General features: G+C 47.0%; 1 protein-coding gene across 2 annotated transcripts in view; it reads left to right on the plus strand.

The window, feature by feature from the left end:
• SETD3 (SET domain containing 3, actin histidine methyltransferase) overlaps positions 1–18,379 on the plus strand; it is a 79,686-nt gene extending 61,307 nt beyond the window's left edge. The window contains exons 8-13 of one of the 2 annotated variants that reach the window (XM_040641445.1): positions 425–539; positions 5,359–5,433; positions 6,506–6,672; positions 7,498–7,583; positions 16,189–16,349; positions 17,037–18,379. In XM_040641445.1, the coding sequence (XP_040497379.1) occupies positions 425–539; positions 5,359–5,433; positions 6,506–6,672; positions 7,498–7,583; positions 16,189–16,349; positions 17,037–17,474 (1,042 nt within the window). In that variant the 3' untranslated portion in view covers positions 17,475–18,379. Of the gene's footprint in view, positions 1–424; positions 540–5,358; positions 5,434–6,505; positions 6,673–7,497; positions 7,584–7,807; positions 7,876–16,188; positions 16,350–17,036 lie in introns of those variants that run through there. The other variant, XM_040641446.1, reaches the window with a different exon arrangement.
• The last annotated feature ends 3,366 nt before the right edge of the window (positions 18,380–21,745 follow it).

The following is a 21,745-nucleotide window of genomic DNA, read 5'->3' on the forward strand; positions in this document are numbered from 1 at the left end:
TCTGTTCAGAAAGGAGTTACGTTGTTTGCCTTTCACTGAGGCTTCCTCCGGGCGCAGAGTCAGCATCTGGGAGAAGGTGGTGTGGGCTTGGGGGCAAGGGTTCCGGCCGCAGTGAAGGCTGGAGGCCTGCAGATCTCTGTCCCTGGCCCTCCTTCCAGACCCTCTGTATCCCTGGAACATCCCCCCTTCATCGTCACCCCTGGGTTTTCTCTGTCTCCTTTTTCCTTCCAGTTCTCCCTTCCTCCCCTCAGCCCTAGATTTAATTGTAAACGATGATGGAGAAGGCCAGCCATCACCTGTGGTGCTTAGGATAAGGTTTTGAGCATTGGTGAGAAGTCGGTCAAACCGCAGTTTCTGGTTTGTCTTACTGCACTGGGCTCTGAAATGTGCCTACTGTAGTTCACCTCTTTTCTGATCGTTCCAGGTGGGCAGTCTCTTCTGTTATGACTCGACAAAACCAAATTCCCACGGAGGACGGTTCCCGGGTGACCCTGGCGCTGATTCCTTTATGGGACATGTGCAATCACACCAACGGCCTGGTAACTACCCCTTCTGCATTGTGTTTAATCCGGGGGACTGTGGCGAATGAGCTTGAGAGGGGACCTTCCACCTACTCGTCATGCCCCCTTACTGTCTCCCGCCAGGGGGACACGCAGAGCCAAGCCGAGCCAGCCCTCCGACCCCCCACAAAGAGAAGCTGCTGTTTTTCTCTCTCTGCGTTTGCTTAATCCTAAAAACCAGGAACTTGAATCTTATTCCACTTTTAAAAACCACAGTGAACTGCACTTATTTGCTAAGCCATAATTCCAGCCTAAACATTCATTTTCTTATCTTATTGAACCACAGACTAAACCAAAGTTTCTTTTTTCTTACTCTCCTTAGAATACTGATTTATTGAAGAAAAAAAAACAACCAGCTTTCTTCTTTCCTGTTTTTCCTTTTCTGTTCCTTGTTTTCTTTCTTTGATGACTACATTCCCAGCTATGTACGTTCTCCGATTGCTCCCTGTCCCCTCTCTCTTCACCTGACACGCTGCCACATCCTTGGCCCGCATATTAACCTGCTTTTTTGTTCAGGAGCTGGTACTGGTTTCCCTGGTGCTGGGGCAGGAGGAAGTGCACTGGGGCGTTTGGCTCCCGGCCTCGCATGCAGGGTTGGGATCTCAGGCGTGGGAAGCACCGGGTAGGAGACAGAAAGAAAATAAGAAGATTTTAGGATGATTGTTAATTACGACGTGTGAGAGGAGGAAGCCGCGGGAGCCGGCTCCCTGTTCCTCAGCGTTCTTGGATTCCCGGCAACAGCGGAGGTTGACGCGCTCTCTGTGCTGAGGTGGTTGTCTGAGCAAGATTTCCTGATACCCGCATACAGAAATATGATCAACTTCAGAATATTCTGAATTTTTAAGCATTATACTGGAATACCAGCTTGGTTACTTTTTTGTTCCTCTTTTCTCAACGTTGGCTCCCTTTGTTATTATTAGCAGTACTATTAACAGGCTTAAAAAATGCTGTGAGTATCTCACATGTAACCCCACAAAGCGGCCGGAACATGGAACACATGCCAAACACTTTGAGCCGGAAATACCCGAGTGCTAATTTGGAAAGGTGTAACAAGCATACTCTTAACTTGTAGAGAACGAAGGGTTCCCCTCTTATATTTCTGCCGTAGTTCAGATATGCTTACTTTAATTAGCTAGAGGAAGGAGCAGCCCATTTTATTTACTTTCATTCTTTTCCTTTTTTTTTTTTTTTCCTTCAGAGCTATCTTACACTGATTACAAGATCGAAGTTCTAAAATTTTTCAAAAAGCTCTTTAAGATTTGACTATAGTATTTTCCTTTTTGCTTCGCTGGATTAGATCATTGGTTCTCAAACTGGATTGATCATTAGAGTTTATTTTTTTATTTCTAAAATTTAAAAAAGTCCATACTCTATTGTAAACAAAACCAGCTAAACAGAGGCCTCTGCCGGAGTGAAATATGGAGGTTCCCTTCCCCGCCAGCACCCCACCAGCACCCAGCCCTACCTGTGGCCCGGGTCCCTCTGCTTGACACCCCCAGGGACATGGTTAATGGTTTTGTGCAAATCTCTGTCTCCTTTGTGTGCATTTAGACCCTCATACCCTCACGTACACACTGGCTCTTGTGTTGCTTTCATGTAAACGGAATTAAACTATTCACTCCTTTCCCTCTAAGAGCAAGAAACGAAAAGTTAGTTTATTTCAAAATAAAAATAACGCATCGATGACAACCACAAATGCTGTACCTTTGCTAGCGCTGTTCGTAAAGTCTACATCCTCCCACCGAGCTGGCGGAGCACTGCTAGCCTTCAGCTTTCCACGAGATGGTAGTGCTTTTTCTCGCAGTGGTGGTTTTCCCTGAATACTTAACTCCACACCTTGGTTGAACCGTTCTCCGTTGTAATTATAAGACTTCAAGGGAAATTGCGTCTGGTAGAATTTGAGAATCTGTTTTAACGCTATGAAGTTGTATATCACATGTATTAACAGTTAATCTCTTTTTAAAAATAAGATCCTTGAAATTAAGGCTTGGCTTTTCAGACAGTTGATTTTCTGTTTTGTGTGTGTCTATCCTGACAGTCGTTGTCTGTCTGTTCTGACTGTCACCGAGGGAGTAGGTAGAAATTTGTTACCCGGCAACGCTGTGCTTCTGACAAAAACCTGGTTCTGGGAGTAGAGATGGGGGAGCTGAGCCTGTGGCAGTAATTCCAAACCAGGAGCGGCAGGGAACTAAGGAAGAACAGAAAGGCTGAGGGTTGGTACCCGGGCCAGAGGTGGTGGCACATGTGAGCCCATGTCCTAGCCACTTGGAGAAACAGATTTAGACAAGTTCATGGACATCATATTAGACTGTAAGATATGATATATCTTTAAATTCGGTGTGACTGGTTCAGAATTAATGTAAGCAGGAGTTTTCCTTTCTTGAGCTGGTTCAGTTTGTGCAGAGAAGGACACTGCCAAGTGGTTTATAGGCCACTGTGTCTGTTGCAATAGGTAAAGCGTGTTGGAGTAACCAGCCCTGGTATTTGAGTGTGTAACTCTCCCGGTCGGGATGGAAGGGCCTTGGGAAATTCAAGCAGAATTGAGAGAGGCTCTTTTTCAAGGTCTTTCTGGTTGAGTATTAAGACATCTAAAACGTTTAGATTTATACAAGGCTTCCAGTCTCAATGTGAAAGCCCAGGTTTTTATAAGTAGCAGACAAGGCTCCCTGCTCAACCTGTCCCCATTATACTCCCAACACAGACAGGTCTGGGACCCTTTGCTTCTTCAGACACCAGCACATGCCCACCTCAGGGCCTTTGCACAGGCTGTTCCTGCTGCCTGAAACACTTGCTCCTTCGATGTCCGCAAGACCACTCACAGACTTCCTCAAGGAAGGCTGCCCCGGGTGCCCTGTATAACATTGCCACACCTCCCCTTCCATGAGCGTCCCTTCACGTTGTCTGTCCCCCTTGTTCCTACCTATTGTTGTTTCTTGCCGGCCCTTCCCCGTCCCTCCTGCTTCCCTGACTGCCCTCCGCTGTCTGATGCTCCTGCCAGCTGCCGCGTAAACACACTGTGGAGCCACAGACTTCCAGGGCTGGAGCTCACCGGCAGTTCCTATTCCAGCCGTTTTATCAGAATCATGTTTTGGGCCCAGAAAAGTGATTTTGACATCGGGCAGGAACTTCACAGAGCTGATCTTACCAAGTGTTGAAACTGTTCTGTGCGTGAAGATGTGCCAGATTCCTGACTGGGTTCGTTTGTCGTCGCTTTTGTGTCTCTGTTGGCTTTGCAGAGTGAAGCATGAAGCCTTTCTCGGTATACGTATGGTTCATAGACCATTGGTTCTGGGGATACCAGGTTTAAGGCTGATTGTCACATGGCCGTCCATCCTAAAAATGCCATTCCCTGGACTCAGAAGTAATTTTTGGATCCAAGCTGTTGTTACCTTTATTAGCAAGTAGCACTTGGGGCAGTCTGGAATGTTGATTCTCCAGGACAGAATGAGGAGGTCAAAGCATTCATGAACAATTTCAGACAATCTAAGAGATTGTGGGACTGCTCTGAGGGACAGGCTTCTAAGAAGGAGCTTTTAATATAAATTAGGGACCCTGTTTCTTATCGTGGTGGTTCATGTAAATATTATCAAAGAGTTTCAGGTCTTGGGTAAATGTTGCCCAGCCCTGGGGACACAGGTGAAAGGGAGCTCCAGGTCTGGCCGCTGGGGGGCGGGTATTGGGTGAGGGGGGACAGCGCAGGGGCTCTGGGAGTGCAGGGGGGTTGGGTAGGATGAGGGCAGGCATCCCTAAAGAAGCCAGGGCTCAGGCAAAACAGGAGCAAAAGGTGGTTCCTGACAGAAGGGAGCTGGAGCAGAGAGAGGCCCGTGTGGCAGGCGAGTAGTAGGTCAAGAGGCTGAAGGGAGACGTGGGCCTCCTGGTAAATTGGCTGTGCTTGAGAATTTGGATTTTTTCCCTATGGGTAGAGTGGAAGGCCACCAAGAGATTTTAAACAGGAGGTCGACGTTGTAGTGTCAGTCACTAGAGATGCAGGAGGGACAGTAAGGAATTTGAAGTGAGTCGGAAGGTTTTTGCAAATGGTAAGGACCTCCGCCATGCAGGGGAATGATGAGGAAGGAAAGAACCAGAAGGATAATTTAGAGGAGTTCAGCTGACCAGTAGTGGCACCAGAAATATCTTTGTGCCTTGTGCGTCTAGACATGGCCTTGCCTGGCCCCCCAGGACGGGGGAGACTGGGGAGAGATGCAGGTTTCTGGTATGGGGAGCGGGTTTGGGGCAGCGGGCTTAGCGATGGTAATAAGACAACGCGCAACGGAAAGTGGATAGGCCGCAGCTCACGTATTTTATTTTCCCTTTGCTTCTCTAAAAGTTTCAGCTCCTCTAATTTCAGGGTAAAACATGTATGTAATCTAGAAACAGGCTTTTCTTTTTCCCCTGATTCTTTATCCAGTGGAAGACACGCTTTTTAGTTTCTTGGTGGCCAAACGTGGGAGAGACGACATTTGCGAGTTGGCTAGAGTTCTCCAGGGGACCCTGCTTCCGTCTGTGGGGCTTGCTTTGTGACAAGTGACTATGCTCGCTTGAGGCCAGCGACTGATAGTCCGTACACTGTATTTTCCTAAGAGGGGGGTCCTTTTCTCAGGGGGCAGAATCTTGTATAAGATCCTCTGGTATAAACAGGACCGATGACAATAACCAAGCAGTTCTGTGTCAGTTGGGTGAAGCATGCAGAGTGCAGTACCTTTGGGTAACTCTCATCTTCTCATTGCCGAACAAAACCCTCATGAGCGAGGGGACCACACACTCGGTGCTCACAGTTGTCGCCCTCTGCCCCGCCTAGATCACCACCGGCTACAACCTGGAAGATGACCGCTGTGAGTGTGTCGCCCTGCGGGACTTCCGGGCGGGAGAGCAGGTAGGCGGCGGAAGGCGGGCCAGCCGGTGGGCACGGGGTTAATACCGCGTTGATCAGTTTGAGAGGGCATTTAACTCAGACAGAAAAAGGGGGGATTTGTTTTTAGGACTGTTTAGGGAACACATCTTGAGACCTAAAGCTGTAAAAAGCACACTGTGCTTTGGGTCCACGAAGAAACACGATGTGAATGCACGTCTTTGTACAGTTGACCTAGTATTTGTGACCCCGTCAACTGAAAATAAACTTTGTATTATGACAGTAGAACACATCTTTCGATTGCATAAGCTGCATTGTTCTGTCTCTTTTTCTGTTGATTGGAACCTCGTTTATAAAGAGGCTGTTGACTTAAATGGTAAACACAAGGGGATCAGGAGCCGGGGATCTTGTACTTCCACTTTAATCTGTGGATTTTCCTCTCATAACCTGGGTGGGGGCAGGGTCAAGCCTTTCAGTACGTTTGAAAATGCCCATCTTTGAATGCCTGCTTTCTACCTGTCGGGCTTATGACCGAGCAGTTCATCCCAGAAAGCAGAACTGACATCGACCGTTGACGTTCCAACTGAGACAAAAGGAACAGTATTACTCTGTGCTAATCGGCTCTTCCTGCAGAAGAGTTAGAAACCCTCCTCCTGGGTGCCGAATTGCCACAGGATCTGGAAATGAGTGTCCGACAGACGTTGTCTGAGATCTTGTTCCAGAAGAGACTCTAGTATTAGAAGGAGAGGGGGAACGGTCGCAAATTGTCAGGTGCAGCCATAACGTACTAGTCTCGCTGTCCCGGGGACGGGGAGGAGGCAGGGAGCACTACGGCCCGGGCTTCTCTGGGAGACAGTCAGGCCCACGTGGTGGTGGGAGTAGATGCCCTTGGCACCCGTCTCAGATGGTCTGGGCAGCGGGGGGTTGCGGGATCACGCGCCTTCAGGAGAGGTGCATAGTCAGTGTAGTGCTGTTGTGTGTCCGTAGTGGCAAGGCCAGTAGAACATAGGGGAACTGAGCCTTTGCCCTGCTCTGTATTGAGAATGATGTTGAATTTCTTTTATATCCCTTTATTTTTTTCTTTACTGCATCTCAGATTTACATTTTTTATGGCACTCGGTCAAATGCAGAGTTTGTGATCCACAGTGGTTTTTTCTTTGACAATAATTCACACGACAGAGTGAAAATAAAGCTGGGAGTGAGTAAGAGTGACCGGCTGTACGCCATGAAGGCCGAGGTCCTGGCCCGCGCCGGCATCCCCACGTACGTACAGAAATGCTCACCTCTTTCCTGTGTTCCATGAAGTATTTCCAGTTGTTTGCAAACGGTTGTTGCTGTGTTCCTGCAGCTTCTCTAGAGTGGCCTGTCTCCGTGTCTTCATCCCTACTACACGGCAGGTTTAAGCAGAGATGCATGGAGACTTAGCAGCGTTTTCAGATAAACGTCATTGTGTCCCTGGGAGCACTCACGGTCCATTCCAGGGGACACGGCCTGAACTCCTCATTAAGTTAAATAAATACTGTGGATCATTAGTGTCTTTCACCTTGAAAAGGTTAATGACCCGGATCAATTTGTTTCATTTAATTCTTTGTCACCATTAGTTTCTGTAATGAAGTCATGATCCCCAGGGATTTCAAGAATTTCTGGCGAAATTCTTTAAGATTTTCTTGCATTTGAGGTGCAAAATGATAAAGAAGACAAGAATTGTGATTTATTGGTTCTCCAGGGAACGGAGGAACCATTCTTAATGAAAATGGATTATCCAGACCTGTTTTTATTGAACTTGTCAATATTTGATTAATGATTAAAATGTGAACTCAACATAAATTATTGTTAACATTTTTTAAGAACCACGGGCACACTTAATTCTCTGAGTGTCATACGTGCCCTGAGATGAAGGCTTTTAGACTCCGGAGAGATGGCAGAGGCAGTCACCAGCGTGGCTCAGGCGAGGGGTCGGGATGAGTCTCGCGGGTCAGGGGGACGACCCTTGAGGACGACCCACCTTGCAGACTGTAGAGTGAAGGGGTGTCGCTTGCCGGAAGCAGGTGCCAGGCGGGGGACTAATGCTGCTCCCACTTTTGTCAGTTCCAGTGTGTTTGCGCTGCATTTTACTGACCCACCCGTGTCTGCCCAGCTCCTGGCTTTTCTTCGCGTGTTCTGCATGACCGAAGGTAAGTGATTTCGGGGGGGAAAGATGTTGACTTTTTAAAATATTCATGAAGTGTTAATCATTGATTTGGATTAAAGATTCAGATTAAAGATACAAGTGTTCAAAACTAGAGCACTTTTTGGGGAGAGGGGAGATGCCACTGTTGGAGAACGAAGTGGATCTGTTTGACTCTGGAAATGTTTTATTAAATCCTTGATGGGTTGTCAATATTCATTTGTAATAAAGAACTGATTCTCTACTGCGTTGGAAGAAGACTTAAAACATCTGGGATCGTCTGACTGCATGAAAATTCTGCGCTCATAGAGGGGAGCCTTTGCTGTGCTTGCTCCCCAGACAGCCTTCTCTCACTCACGGTGCGCTGACATCTGTGAGTGCCCCCTGATGTCATGTGGTCAGCGTGGCCTGCGTGCGCCACAGGACCTCACCGGGCAACTGACTCTGCATTCCAGTTCCGAAACTGCTGGCAAGCTTTTTAATGTCAGGCATCCTGTTGGAGTCATTAACGCTGCAAACAGAATCTGTTTACGTCACAGGATGTTCTTGTCTGCAGCCTGATTTCGGGTACAGAAAGTGTTAAATGTATGTAGTGAGCACCTACTTTTACGTTGGCTTAAGACAAGATGTTTGGGCTTTCTCATGCTGAGATTTGATCTATTGTGGTTGCATTTTCATTTTTTGTCTGAAAATGTACTCTCCCCCCTCCAAATCCCATGGTCCTGAGGTTTCACTTTTACTTTTTCCCCCCCAGTTTTTATTTAAATTCCAATTAGTTAACATGCAGTGTAATACGTACAACATAGTGATTCCCATATATCCCCTGTGCTGATTGCAAGGGCCCTCCTTGATCCCTATCACCTATTTCCCCCAGCTCCCCCCGCCCCCCATCCCCCCATGTTGCAAGGGCCCTCCTTGATCCCTATCACCTATTTCCCCCAGCTCCCCCTGCCCCCCATCCCCCCATGGACGTTGTCTGAGATCTTGTTCCAGAAGAGACTCTAGTATTAGAAGGAGAGGGGGAACGGTCGCAAATTGTCAGGTGCAGCCATAACGTACTAGTCTCGCTGTCCCGGGGACGGGGAGGAGGCAGGGAGCACTACGGCCCGGGCTTCTCTGGGAGACAGTCAGGCCCACGTGGTGGTGGGAGTAGATGCCCTTGGCACCCGTCTCAGATGGTCTGGGCAGCGGGGGGTTGCGGGATCACGCGCCTTCAGGAGAGGTGCATAGTCAGTGTAGTGCTGTTGTGTGTCCGTAGTGGCAAGGCCAGTAGAACATAGGGGAACTGAGCCTTTGCCCTGCTCTGTATTGAGAATGATGTTGAATTTCTTTTATATCCCTTTATTTTTTTCTTTACTGCATCTCAGATTTACATTTTTTATGGCACTCGGTCAAATGCAGAGTTTGTGATCCACAGTGGTTTTTTCTTTGACAATAATTCACACGACAGAGTGAAAATAAAGCTGGGAGTGAGTAAGAGTGACCGGCTGTACGCCATGAAGGCCGAGGTCCTGGCCCGCGCCGGCATCCCCACGTACGTACAGAAATGCTCACCTCTTTCCTGTGTTCCATGAAGTATTTCCAGTTGTTTGCAAACGGTTGTTGCTGTGTTCCTGCAGCTTCTCTAGAGTGGCCTGTCTCCGTGTCTTCATCCCTACTACACGGCAGGTTTAAGCAGAGATGCATGGAGACTTAGCAGCGTTTTCAGATAAACGTCATTGTGTCCCTGGGAGCACTCACGGTCCATTCCAGGGGACACGGCCTGAACTCCTCATTAAGTTAAATAAATACTGTGGATCATTAGTGTCTTTCACCTTGAAAAGGTTAATGACCCGGATCAATTTGTTTCATTTAATTCTTTGTCACCATTAGTTTCTGTAATGAAGTCATGATCCCCAGGGATTTCAAGAATTTCTGGCGAAATTCTTTAAGATTTTCTTGCATTTGAGGTGCAAAATGATAAAGAAGACAAGAATTGTGATTTATTGGTTCTCCAGGGAACGGAGGAACCATTCTTAATGAAAATGGATTATCCAGACCTGTTTTTATTGAACTTGTCAATATTTGATTAATGATTAAAATGTGAACTCAACATAAATTATTGTTAACATTTTTTAAGAACCACGGGCACACTTAATTCTCTGAGTGTCATACGTGCCCTGAGATGAAGGCTTTTAGACTCCGGAGAGATGGCAGAGGCAGTCACCAGCGTGGCTCAGGCGAGGGGTCGGGATGAGTCTCGCGGGTCAGGGGGACGACCCTTGAGGACGACCCACCTTGCAGACTGTAGAGTGAAGGGGTGTCGCTTGCCGGAAGCAGGTGCCAGGCGGGGGACTAATGCTGCTCCCACTTTTGTCAGTTCCAGTGTGTTTGCGCTGCATTTTACTGACCCACCCGTGTCTGCCCAGCTCCTGGCTTTTCTTCGCGTGTTCTGCATGACCGAAGGTAAGTGATTTCGGGGGGGAAAGATGTTGACTTTTTAAAATATTCATGAAGTGTTAATCATTGATTTGGATTAAAGATTCAGATTAAAGATACAAGTGTTCAAAACTAGAGCACTTTTTGGGGAGAGGGGAGATGCCACTGTTGGAGAACGAAGTGGATCTGTTTGACTCTGGAAATGTTTTATTAAATCCTTGATGGGTTGTCAATATTCATTTGTAATAAAGAACTGATTCTCTACTGCGTTGGAAGAAGACTTAAAACATCTGGGATCGTCTGACTGCATGAAAATTCTGCGCTCATAGAGGGGAGCCTTTGCTGTGCTTGCTCCCCAGACAGCCTTCTCTCACTCACGGTGCGCTGACATCTGTGAGTGCCCCCTGATGTCATGTGGTCAGCGTGGCCTGCGTGCGCCACAGGACCTCACCGGGCAACTGACTCTGCATTCCAGTTCCGAAACTGCTGGCAAGCTTTTTAATGTCAGGCATCCTGTTGGAGTCATTAACGCTGCAAACAGAATCTGTTTACGTCACAGGATGTTCTTGTCTGCAGCCTGATTTCGGGTACAGAAAGTGTTAAATGTATGTAGTGAGCACCTACTTTTACGTTGGCTTAAGACAAGATGTTTGGGCTTTCTCATGCTGAGATTTGATCTATTGTGGTTGCATTTTCATTTTTTGTCTGAAAATGTACTCTCCCCCCTCCAAATCCCATGGTCCTGAGGTTTCACTTTTACTTTTTCCCCCCCAGTTTTTATTTAAATTCCAATTAGTTAACATGCAGTGTAATACGTACAACATAGTGATTCCCATATATCCCCTGTGCTGATTGCAAGGGCCCTCCTTGATCCCTATCACCTATTTCCCCCAGCTCCCCCTGCCCCCCATCCCCCCATGGTAACCATCAGTGTGTTCTGTAGAGTTAAGAGTCTGTTTCTTGGTTTGTCTGTCTCTCTTGTTTCCCTTTTGTCTTGTTTCTTAAATTCCGCATATGAGTGAGATCATATGGTGTTTATCTTTCTCTGACTGACTTCACTTCGCATAATACTCTCTAGCTGCACCCATGTCATTGCAAATGGCAAGATTTCATTCTTTTTGATGGCCGAGTACTATTCCAGGGTACGTATCTGCCACATCTTCTTTATCCATTCATTGGTCAGTGGACGTTTGGGCTCTTTCCGTACTTTGGCTATTGTAGGTAATGCTGCTGTATACATCGGGGGGCCTGTGTCCCTGTGAATTAGTATTTTTGTATTCTTTGGGTAAATACCTAGTAGTGCAGTTGCTGGGTCATAGGGTAGCTCTATTTTTAACTCTCTGAGGGACCTCCATACTGTTTGCCACAGTGGCTGCACCAGTTTGCATCCCCACTGACAGTGCACGAGCTTCCCCTTTCTCCGCATCCTCGCCCATACCTGTTGTTTCTTGTCTTACTGATTTTAGCCATTCTGACTGGTGTGAGGTGGTATCTCATTGTGGTTTTGATTTCTGTTTTCCCGATGATGAGTGATATTGAACATCTTTTCATGTGTTTGTCGGCCATTTGTATGTCTTTTCTGGAAAAACGTCTTTTCATGTCTTCGACCCATTTTTTAATTGAAATATTTGCTTTTTTGGGTGTTGAGTTTGGTAAGTTCTTTATATATTTTGGATACTAACCCTTTATCAGGTATGTCATTTGCAAATATCTTCCCCTATTCAGTAGGCTGCCTTTTAGTTTTGTTGATTGTTTCCTTGGCTGTGCAGAAGCGTTTTATTTTGATGTGGTCCCAGTAGTTCATTTTTGCTTTTGTTTCCCTCACCTCAGGAGACACAGCTAGTGAGAAGTTGCTACAGCCAACGTCAAAGAGGTTGCTGCCTGTGTTCTTCTCTAGGATTTTAACGGTTTCCTGTCTCACACTTAGCTCTTTAATCCATTTTGATTTTATTTTTGTGTGTGGTGTAAGACAGTGGTGCAATTTCATTCTTTGACACGTTGCTGTCCGGTTTTCCCAACACCATTTGTTGAAGAGACTGTCTTTTTCCATTGGATATTCTTTCTTGCTTTGTCAAAGGTTAATTGACCATTTAGTCTTGGGTTCATTTCTAGGTTTTCTGTTCTGTTCCGTTGATCTGTGTGTCTATTTTTATGCTGGCACCATGCTGTTTTGATTACTACTACTTCGTAGTATAACTTGAAGTCTGAGATTGTGATGCCTCAAGCTTTGTTTTTCTTTTTCAAGATGTTTTGGCTATTCGGGGTCTTTTGTAGTTCCATACAGATTTTAGGATTGTTTGTTCTAGATCTGGCGGAAAATGCTGTTAGTATTTTGATAGGGACTGCACGAAATGTGTGCATTGCTTTGGGTAGCATGGACATGTTAACAGTATTTGTTCTTCCGATTCATGAACGTGGAATGTCTTTCCATTTCTCTGTGTCTTCCTCAGTTTCTTTCATAAGTGTTCTATAGTTTTCAGAGTACAGTTCACTTACGTCTTTGGTTAGGTTTATTCCTAGTATCTTATTGCTTTTGGCACAATTGTAAGTGGGATCGATTGCTTAATTTCTCTTTCTCTTGCTTCATCATTGGTGTATAGAAATGCAACGCACTTCTGTATGTTGATTTTGTATCCTGCAACTTTACTGAAATTGTTTATCAGTTCTAGCAATTTTTTTGGTGGAGTCTTTTGAGTTTTCTGTATATAGTATCATGTCTTCTGCTAATAGTGAAAGTTTTACTTCTTCTTTGCTGATGCAGATGCCTTTTATTTTTTTGTTGTGTGATTGCTGTGGCTAGAACTTCGGTACTATGTTAAATAACAATGGTGAGAGTGGACATCTCTGTCTTGTTCCTGGCCATACAGGAAAACCTCTCAGTGTTTCCCCATAGAGGGTGATGTTAGCTGTGGGTCTTCCATAGATGGCCTTTATTATGTTGAGGTGTGCTCCCTCATGAATAGGTGTTGTACTTTGTCAGATGCTTTTTCTGCGTCTCTTGAGAGGATCCTATGGTTCGTATCCTTTCTTTTATTAATGTGGCGTATCACGTTGATTGATTTGTGAGTATTGAACTACCTGTGCAACCCAGGAATAAATCCCACTTGATCGTGGTGAATGATTCTTTCAATATACTGTTGGATTCAATCTGCTAGTATTTTATTGAGAATTTTTGCATCCGTGTTCGTCAGGGATATTGGCCTGTAGTTCTCTTTTTTGTGGTGTCTTTATTTGATTTTGTTATCAGGGTAATGCTGGCCTCATAGAATGAATTTGGAAGCTTTCCTTCCTTTTATATTTTCTGAATAGTTTGAGGGTAGGTATTAACTCTTCTTTACATGTCTGCAGAATCCGCCTGTGAAGCCATCTGGCTCTGGACTTTTGTTTGTTGGGAGATTTTTGATTCCTGATTCAATTTCTTTGCTGGTGATCGATCTGTTCAGATTTTCTATTTCTTCCCGCTTCAGTTTTGGTAGTTTACACGTGTCTAGGAATTTATCCATTTCTTCCAAATTGTCTAGTTTGTTGGTGTATAATTTTTCATGATATTCTCTTAAGATCATTTGTATTTCTGTGGTGGTATTGGTTGCTATTTCTCCTCTCTCATTTGTGATTTTACTTACTTGGGTCCTTTCTCTTTTTGGTGAGCCTGGCTAGAGGTTTATCGGTTTTATTAATTTTTTCAAACAACCAGCTCCTGGTTTCATTGATCTGTTCTATTGTTTTGTTTTGTTTTGTTTTTTAGTTTCTGTATCATTTATTATCTGCTCTAATCTTTATTATTACCTTCCCTGAGGTTTCACTTGTAATTGTGCGTGTGTGTGTTTGCTGTTGTAAACTACTTTAAATCCTGTGCAAACCAGATTGGGTAGGAAGAAGTGAGTGAGTGAGTTAACTGAACAGACAGAGAAGCACTCCTCCAGAGGAAGCTGCCCAGGTCGCAGGGAAAGGGCGGTTTGGTCTGTGGAGGCAAACTGTGGCCCGTGCGGGGAGTCTGAGGGGCTCTGCTGTCCTCAGCCCCGCCTGCATGTCCAGATGCGGGAGAAGTGCTTTCCGGGCCCGGGTTTGACATCAGGGTGGAGGTGGTAGAAGTAGTCCCCAGGCACAGGCAGTGTAGACACCGACTACAGAACCCACAGAGCTGCGAGATGGGCCTTGTTCCTTCTGAGCAGCCACATCGCTAGAGACTCACTACCCCTCAAGTCAGAGCTTCTGGCTCGTTTGTCCTTGGATCGTGGCTCACGGTTCAGTTCAGCGAGCCTGCGTGAAGGGTTTCCTGTGCACTTTTCTTGCATACGATACAGAGGCATGAAATTGATGGGCACGGTTCATATCCTGAAGGAGTTTATAACCAAGATGACAGTGGCACCAACCGCTGTCATTCGTGAGCAGCCACTGCACGCCAGGCGCCATGCTCCATGGGTGCGGACTTCGTGGTCACCCTCAGCAGGCTCGTGAGGCATAGGGATTCCCACGTGACTGACGTGGGAACTGCAGTTCGAAGAGCAGGAGGAACGTGGCCCTCAGCTAGCAGGTGATGGCCCTACGTCGGGGCCCGGCCTGCGCCCCAGGCATCCCACTCCTGCTGGTTCACAAAGGACAGGATCAGTGGAAGAGATCCCAGCACTCCAGGGGTCTGGGTGAACCAGCGTTTGACACAGAGCCAGGCTGAGGTGCGAGGGCACTGATCCCTCTCTAGGGTGGCCACACGTGTACTCCTGTGGTGGCCGGGTGAGGGCACAGAGCCCCTGTGGGGACGCAGAGGATCTGTCAGGGCTTTGTTACCTGCGGGCAAGCAGGGGAGGGGGCCTACTCATGAAGGCTTTGGTCACATGGTGACACGGCCTCATGTCGCCCCTTATGGGGGGGGGGTTCATGTCCCTGTTAGAGTGAATGAGCCCAGTTTCACTGTTAAAAATAGCAGAGAAAGAAGGCACTGCTTGTGCCCCTTAGCTTTCCAGTGTTGAGGGCAGAACCTGGGTGGGTTTAGGAAGAAAACAAAGCCAGTGACCTTAGTGAGGGGGCTTCTGAAAAGAAATCTCTACCACTAAGGAAGCATGTTTCAACTTTTCAGCACTTTATACAAAGAATATAGACTGTAGGATCCAAAATATAAAAACCCTGAATTTTATCATGATCTTTTGCTAACAAATGCCACTTAATAAATTTCTTTTTTGAACATTAGATTAACTTCTTTTTTCCTTAAAAAACAACCTGGTTGAATCATTTTAGGTCCGCTGACTCTCTTTAGTATCTCTTTAGTCATAGACAATTTGTCGTGTCAAGACAATTGATGTATTCTTCTTTGAATTCCTCTAACTAATACTAATAAAAGTTTGGTTTGCTGGCAGCCGATTCTTCGGTTTGAATTGTAAATAGTGACAGCTGTGGGGCATTTGGCTCTGAAAGAGATACTGTCTCATAATTACATAAGAAGTTGGGGTGTATTTCCTGAGCATGAATAGGATCAGCATGTTTGGGTCTCTTGAAGATAATGTGCCAGGAGCTGAAACGCTCAGAGCACTTGCTGAATCCTTTCCTTCTCTTAAATATATTTGAAGGTAATTGAGATGTTCACTTGTGTTTACTTGTAATTTCTGTGTAGATTCCTGACAAGTGAGGGATATAGACACATTTTTCATTAGCTGAGGTTTTTATAGTCCATTTTCTTATTTCTTTCGGTTGGTGGTTTATGTGTTATAAGAGGAGATAAATAGCTTTGTCAGGCCCGCCGCCGCCGTGCACACCAACCTGATTTAAATTTAGAAGGGTCACTGGACCGCCGTGCTGTCACCACTTGTACTACTAACATTGTTCCCCTGAACGTCTGGTTGACCCTGTTGGTGTGACTGAGCGCGTGGTTTGCAGGAAGGCTGTCGTCAGAATGAGGGACGTGTCCCTGTAGATTGTCCTTAGGACGTATTTTGTGAAACTGTCTAAAAGCTCTCAGTGTCCCTCATAAAAGCAACGCAAGGTGGAGGGCCGCGCCGAGGCTCGGGCCGGACCCCAGATCGGGAAAGCTAGCACTGACTTCCTCTGGAGGGCCTGGAACCGCCCGGCCCGTCGATCCGGGGGAGCTTTTCACCACAGGAGGGTGACGTCGCTGGGGAAGATAGTTTCCAAGGTGGGCTGCTTGTTAAAATGAGAAGCCGTGCTGTTTCCTCCCTCACAGATGGCTGTTTGTATTTCTGCAGAAGAATTGAAGGAACATTTGCTGGGAGATAATGCTCTCGACAGAATCTTCACTTTGGGTAATTCCGAATATCCTGTTAGCTGGGACAATGAGGTCAGACTTTGGACATTTCTTGAAGATCGAGCCTCGCTTCTTTTAAAAACATACAAAACAACTATTGAGGTAATTAGATCACTTCAATGAGGATTTGAGCTTTGTCATGTTTTCAGGGATTTTTAAGAAGAGATTCCTTCCTAAATGACTGTCATTAGCAAAATCGTTGTATATCTGATATTTTTCATTCAACTTACTAATATTTTCCTATTTAACACATTTATACTTATCAAAAGAATCCTGTTGAGGCATTGTTGGCTAGAAGATGAATTTTAAAAATTATTCAGCACTTTTCTGTAATTCTGAGTTTTCATTTGTGCTTTCCAGGTTTACCGTTGCGCCACTGACTTCACATGCTTCTCATGCCCTTGTTCGTTCGTTCGTTCATTCGTTCAGCCCAGCGCTGAGCCCTGGGGCTGGCAGTGCATGAGACAGACAATGGAACGATTTTTAAAATAAGCCAAGTTCCCTGTCGGACACGGTGTGGCACCGTGTGATTGAGGCTCACCATTTTGGTTTTATGACCACTTTCTCGGGTTGTAATTTAAATACAACACAACGCACGCTTGTAAAGTGTACATTTTGATATAAGCACATAGTCCTGCAGCCATCGCCACCGTCAAGTTCTAGAACCTTCTGTCACCCCTCACATTTCCCTCGTGCCCCCATGCCTGGCAACAAGTGATCTGCCTTCTGTCTCTGTACTTTTGCTGATTTAGATTTCTTATAATTAATTTTGCTCTTTTTCATTTGCAGGAAGACAAATCCTTCTTGAAAAACCATGACCTTTCTGTTCGCGCAACAATGGCCATCAAGCTGCGCTTAGGAGAAAAAGAGATTTTGGAAAAAGCGGTGAAGAGCGCGGCTGCGAACCGGGAGCACTACCGCAAGCAGATGCAGGCAGGGGCCCCGCTGCCCCGGTGCGAGGAGAGCGGCGTGGCGGGCGCCAGGCTGCCCCTGGCCTTGCGGAACCTGGAGGAGGAGGCCGGGGTGCAGGAGGCCCTCACCCTCACGGAGGCCGTCAGCAGGGCGAAGGCCGTGGAAAACGGGCTCGTGAATGGCGAAAACTCTATCCCCAACGGGACCAGGTCAGAAAAGGAGAATTTAAATCAGGAAGAAAGTAAAAGAGCGACTGAAGGCACCAAAGAATCTTCTTCGGACGGCGCTGCGGGCGCTGGGGAGCAGCGGCCCTGAGAGGACGCGCCGTCTGCGGGGGTGCGGTTGAGCAAACGCTGATGAACCGTCCACTTACATCGCTGTGTTTTCTCGTTCACGTTTTTCTTTCCGCAGAGAGGAAAAGATGTTTTTGCTGCTTTATATAAAGATGATTTTTTTTAAGTTATTTAAAAAAATCTAGCTTCCCTCTTTGATTAAGATTGCCATCTTGCTTCTGGGCAAAACAAACAAGTTATCAAGCCACCACGAGGTGCTTTGGAAGATTCTGTAGACCCATTGTGGGCAAATGTGTTTTCTTCCTGGGGAAGAATGCAGTTGTGCTCTCAGCTGTGCTTTTGTGGGCCTGTCATCTTGACAACCAGAGCGAGAGCCGCCGTTCTGCCTCCTGCCAGCAGGACTGGGTGGCGGTGCTCTGGGGGCTCAGCTTTGGGGGGGGGCGGTTTGCACAGCACAGAACGGGCTTGGGGTTTGGCAACTTGAGGGTCGGGGCGAAACCTTTTCTTTTTTTTTTTTCCTAAAAAAATAACACCCCGGTACAAGAAAAGTGAAGGTGGCAACCTTATTTTTAATAGTTTTAAATGTTGATGATAATCCTAATTATATACACACACGTCTAGTGATTTCTAAAGATTTGTTTACCTTTTGTGTTTGTTTTACTGTGTTAAGAACTTGTCCTTTCTCCTTGAATCACAGTAGGACATGCATCATCCTCCTAATTTTAAATGTTGGCTCTGATTTTCAAGTGTTGCATATGATTTCCCGCGTGGTCCCGGAGGGCTGCAGATGGCGGCGGCCCCCGGTCGCCGTGGTGGTGTTCAGAATGCGGCGGCTCCCTGGCTTTTCTGGTTTTCACAACAAGCTAGAGATTTTCAAAGCTACACTTTTGAGTAAACAGCCTTATTAAAAGGAAAACATGATTAATATTTTTTGTCTATTCCTTTTCTTTAAGTGGGGACAGGCCCTTTGAATTGAGCCTTGGCGCAAACCATCCTGCTTGCTCTAGGAGCGGGTGTGCACGCGGCCTGTGCCCGGAGCTGTGCTGGCCCCGGGGACGTGGAGCTGCGCGATGGGACTGAGGTCAGCTGCGCCCGGCCTGCGGGGGTTGCCCTGGGGAGGGCCTGGCGGCAGCAGGCACACACCAACAGGGGTGCTCTTACGTTTTCGGGGAGCAAAGGCCTGGGATGGTGTGCCCAGAAGCTACCAGCTCTTAGGCCGCACATGGCCGGTCTTCCTCAACTATAAGTTTGCACATCATCTCCGAGCTCCTAACTGCGAGGGACAGCACTTATTTTGGAAAATGCTGTGTAAATTATGGGCCCCGCCGTTTTGGTGACCGTTGCTGCGCGCAGGTGGTCTTAAGGACGTTCTCCCTCTTTCTGCTTGGAGAAGACACGGGTCCGCAGCTAAGTTACTTAACCTGCTGTGGGGGTGCATTGCCTTCTAGAGCTCGGGAGGCCGTTAAACACGAGGGCAGGTTTCACTTTCACATGTGGTTGGTGGCATTACCGGTGTTGACCGATGCCCGTAACTCTCCCCCACGTCGATGGGCCGGCAGCTTCGGCGTCTTCCTAAGGGCGCCTGTGATTGCAAACCCCCATCAGCCTTGTAGCCGAGATGCTTTACCAGAGACTTGAGTAGCCTGTGGAACCTACAGATCCGTTTCCAAAAGGCAGAACTGTGTATTCGAGGCGCTCTCTGTTCTGGTATAGCAGTCCCCCGTAGACTCGGACTTTAATCACCAGTATGTCCGTAGATACATTTTCTCTTCGGTTTCAGAGTCAAGTCTCGTATCAAATAAAATCCCTGGAAAAATTATATACAGTTGAGATGTAAAACAGTGTCATGAGATGGGGCGGTTGTCAGAATATTCCCTGGAAAAGACACGAGTCCACATGGAGCTGACACAGGCCTGAGTGGGGGTCGGGCTTCGGGTGCTGGCCCGCACAGTAGTGCTCTTGGGGGGTCGTCATGGCCCCCTGGGGACTCTGTTTCTTCTCTTACTTGTAAGGTGATTATCAAAAGTCCCTGCTTAAAAATTTGGAGACTGCTCTGTCTGCTAACTCCCCACTGACACGTCTGTTTGTTCAGGTAATTGGACCAAAAAGTGATTCTATAAATTAGGCTCCCAGTCAAGGATGGCCTTTGCCTTTGTGACATAGAAATGGTGCTCATAAGAACAGAACTCTCTCTTTTCTTAAAGATTTATTTATTTATTAGAGAGCTAGAGTGAGAGTGTGAGCGAGCACAGAGGCAGAGGGAGAAGCAGACTCCCCACTAAGCAGGGAGCCCTATGCAGGGCTCGATCCCAGGACCCCGGGATCATGACCTGAGCCGAAGGCAGACGTTCAACTGACTGAGCCACCCCGGCGCCCCAAGAACAGAACTTGTCACTGTGGGAGGATGGAGTATCCGTCAAGCAGCCTTGCTTCCCTGAGTTGGGCGGAATGGCCCTCAGCTGACCGTGAGACCATGGCGCACATGAGTCACCCTCCTGCCCCGTTTTGGGGTCGCAGATCCAGTGCTCGTGCACAAACACTTGGAGCCACAACGTAAGCATTTGAAAATCGAGGAAAAGTGATTAAATTGGCATTGAAGAACCCTCACTGCCATCTGTCACGAAAATAGACCTTTCTCTCAAATCAGTTTCAAGTTTACTTTTTTCTTAATGCTTCTGGACGGGAGGCTGTTCAGGGTAGTCTCTGGAAGAACGCCAGCCCCTGCTTCTGTTTCTTAGCCTCGTGTGTTATTTGTGTAAACACTTAGCAATTAGATTGTACCAGCCTAGAAAAACCACCCAGTTTCTCCACGCAAACTGGCAATTGATAGGTGACTTCCCCCAATAGTTTCTAGAACAGCCTCACTGAACGATGTATGTATGTATGTATTTGTTTGTTTGGAGAGAGATACAGGGTAAGACATTAAAAATATTCTCAGGTTCCCAATACAGTACACAGGGTTATGGTAAATTAAGCCTTCACTTAAACATAGGAATTTTTCTGTAAATCATGACTTACCGTATTTTTTGGTGGTTAATATGTACATGTTGGAGCGAAAGAATTAAGGGGAAAAAAACCCCAAAACTGAAGGAAGTACCTGTGACTTGAGCTTAGCCCTAAAGTAGGACTGTCCGTAAAGAAAATGAGGAGTCATCGTGGAGGCTGGTTTTGGGGAGTGAGCTTCAGAGAGCCCAGATCTTAAAGTGCTGTAACCATGGCTACGGGAAGAAGCTTTTTATGTGATACATTGTGCCATGTTCGTATTATTGATCTGGCAAAACGGGCATATTCAGTCAGGTATAGCTGATGTCCCGAGCCAAGATTTGGGCTCAGTCAGATCTGAATGTCAATTTCAGGCAGCGTAGAGTAGAATCCAGTCACCTCGTTAGGGGTCAGCCTACTGTCTTATATAATGTATTCCTAAAATGCTGTGTGTAAATTGAATTTGAGTAACTGCAATTGTATTTAAATGCACTAATTTGTTATTCAAATGACTCTTCAGTGCTGGGCCTGGGTGCGCTGGAGGGGTGGGCCGCGTCAGAGTCTCCGCAGAGGCACAGCCAGGGCCCACGGGTGGGGAGGCAGATGGCCCCCGAGTGAGGGAGCACTTTCTAAGGACACCCACCAGCAGGGTGACCGTGCTGAAGACGGTGCTCTCAGTGTCCGGGGTGCTTTGATTTTGTTAATCACTTTGCAGAAGCGTGGGGAGGCCATCCGCGATGGCCAGTGTGCATGTTCCCAGCACAGGCCCGGGTTTGTTCTCCTCGCCGCGGGACCGGGCACAGTCCAGACGTTTTGTACCCTCCTGTAGGATATCCATGCTTCCTGCGTCTCCCGGCTCTGGGACAACCCAGTGAGCTCATGCGTGTGCAGGCTGGTGGCACAGTGTGTGCGCGTGCCAGCATTCAGGAGATGTTCGTTACAACTCTGTTCTAAGTCTGAGCCATTCTCAGGAGGCAGAAAATGTTCGTGGGAATTTGCGTAGCAAAAATGATCCCTGCTCTGCAGACACGCAGCTTGCCTCTGTCCATTGACTTGAGGAACTTCTGAGCTGGACTTAGCGGGAGTTGTGTTCCTGGTGCAATGGCAGCTTCTGTGAGTAATTCAAGATTCCCAGAACCCTTGCTGCCCTCAGGGTGGCGGGCTGGGCCCTTGAACAAAGAATCCCGGGCAGACCACACCACGGCATTGGAGGGGTAGACCGCGTGCTGTAGTACTGGGGGGAGAGATGCTGGGGGAAGGACCGCCGACGGGCTGTTGGGTCCGTTTGTGCACCCCGCAGTGGGGGCAGGG

Source organism: Ursus maritimus, unplaced genomic scaffold, assembly GCF_017311325.1.
Source record: "Ursus maritimus isolate PB19 unplaced genomic scaffold, ASM1731132v1 scaffold_25, whole genome shotgun sequence".
NCBI classification, from domain to species: Eukaryota; Metazoa; Chordata; class Mammalia; order Carnivora; family Ursidae; genus Ursus; species Ursus maritimus.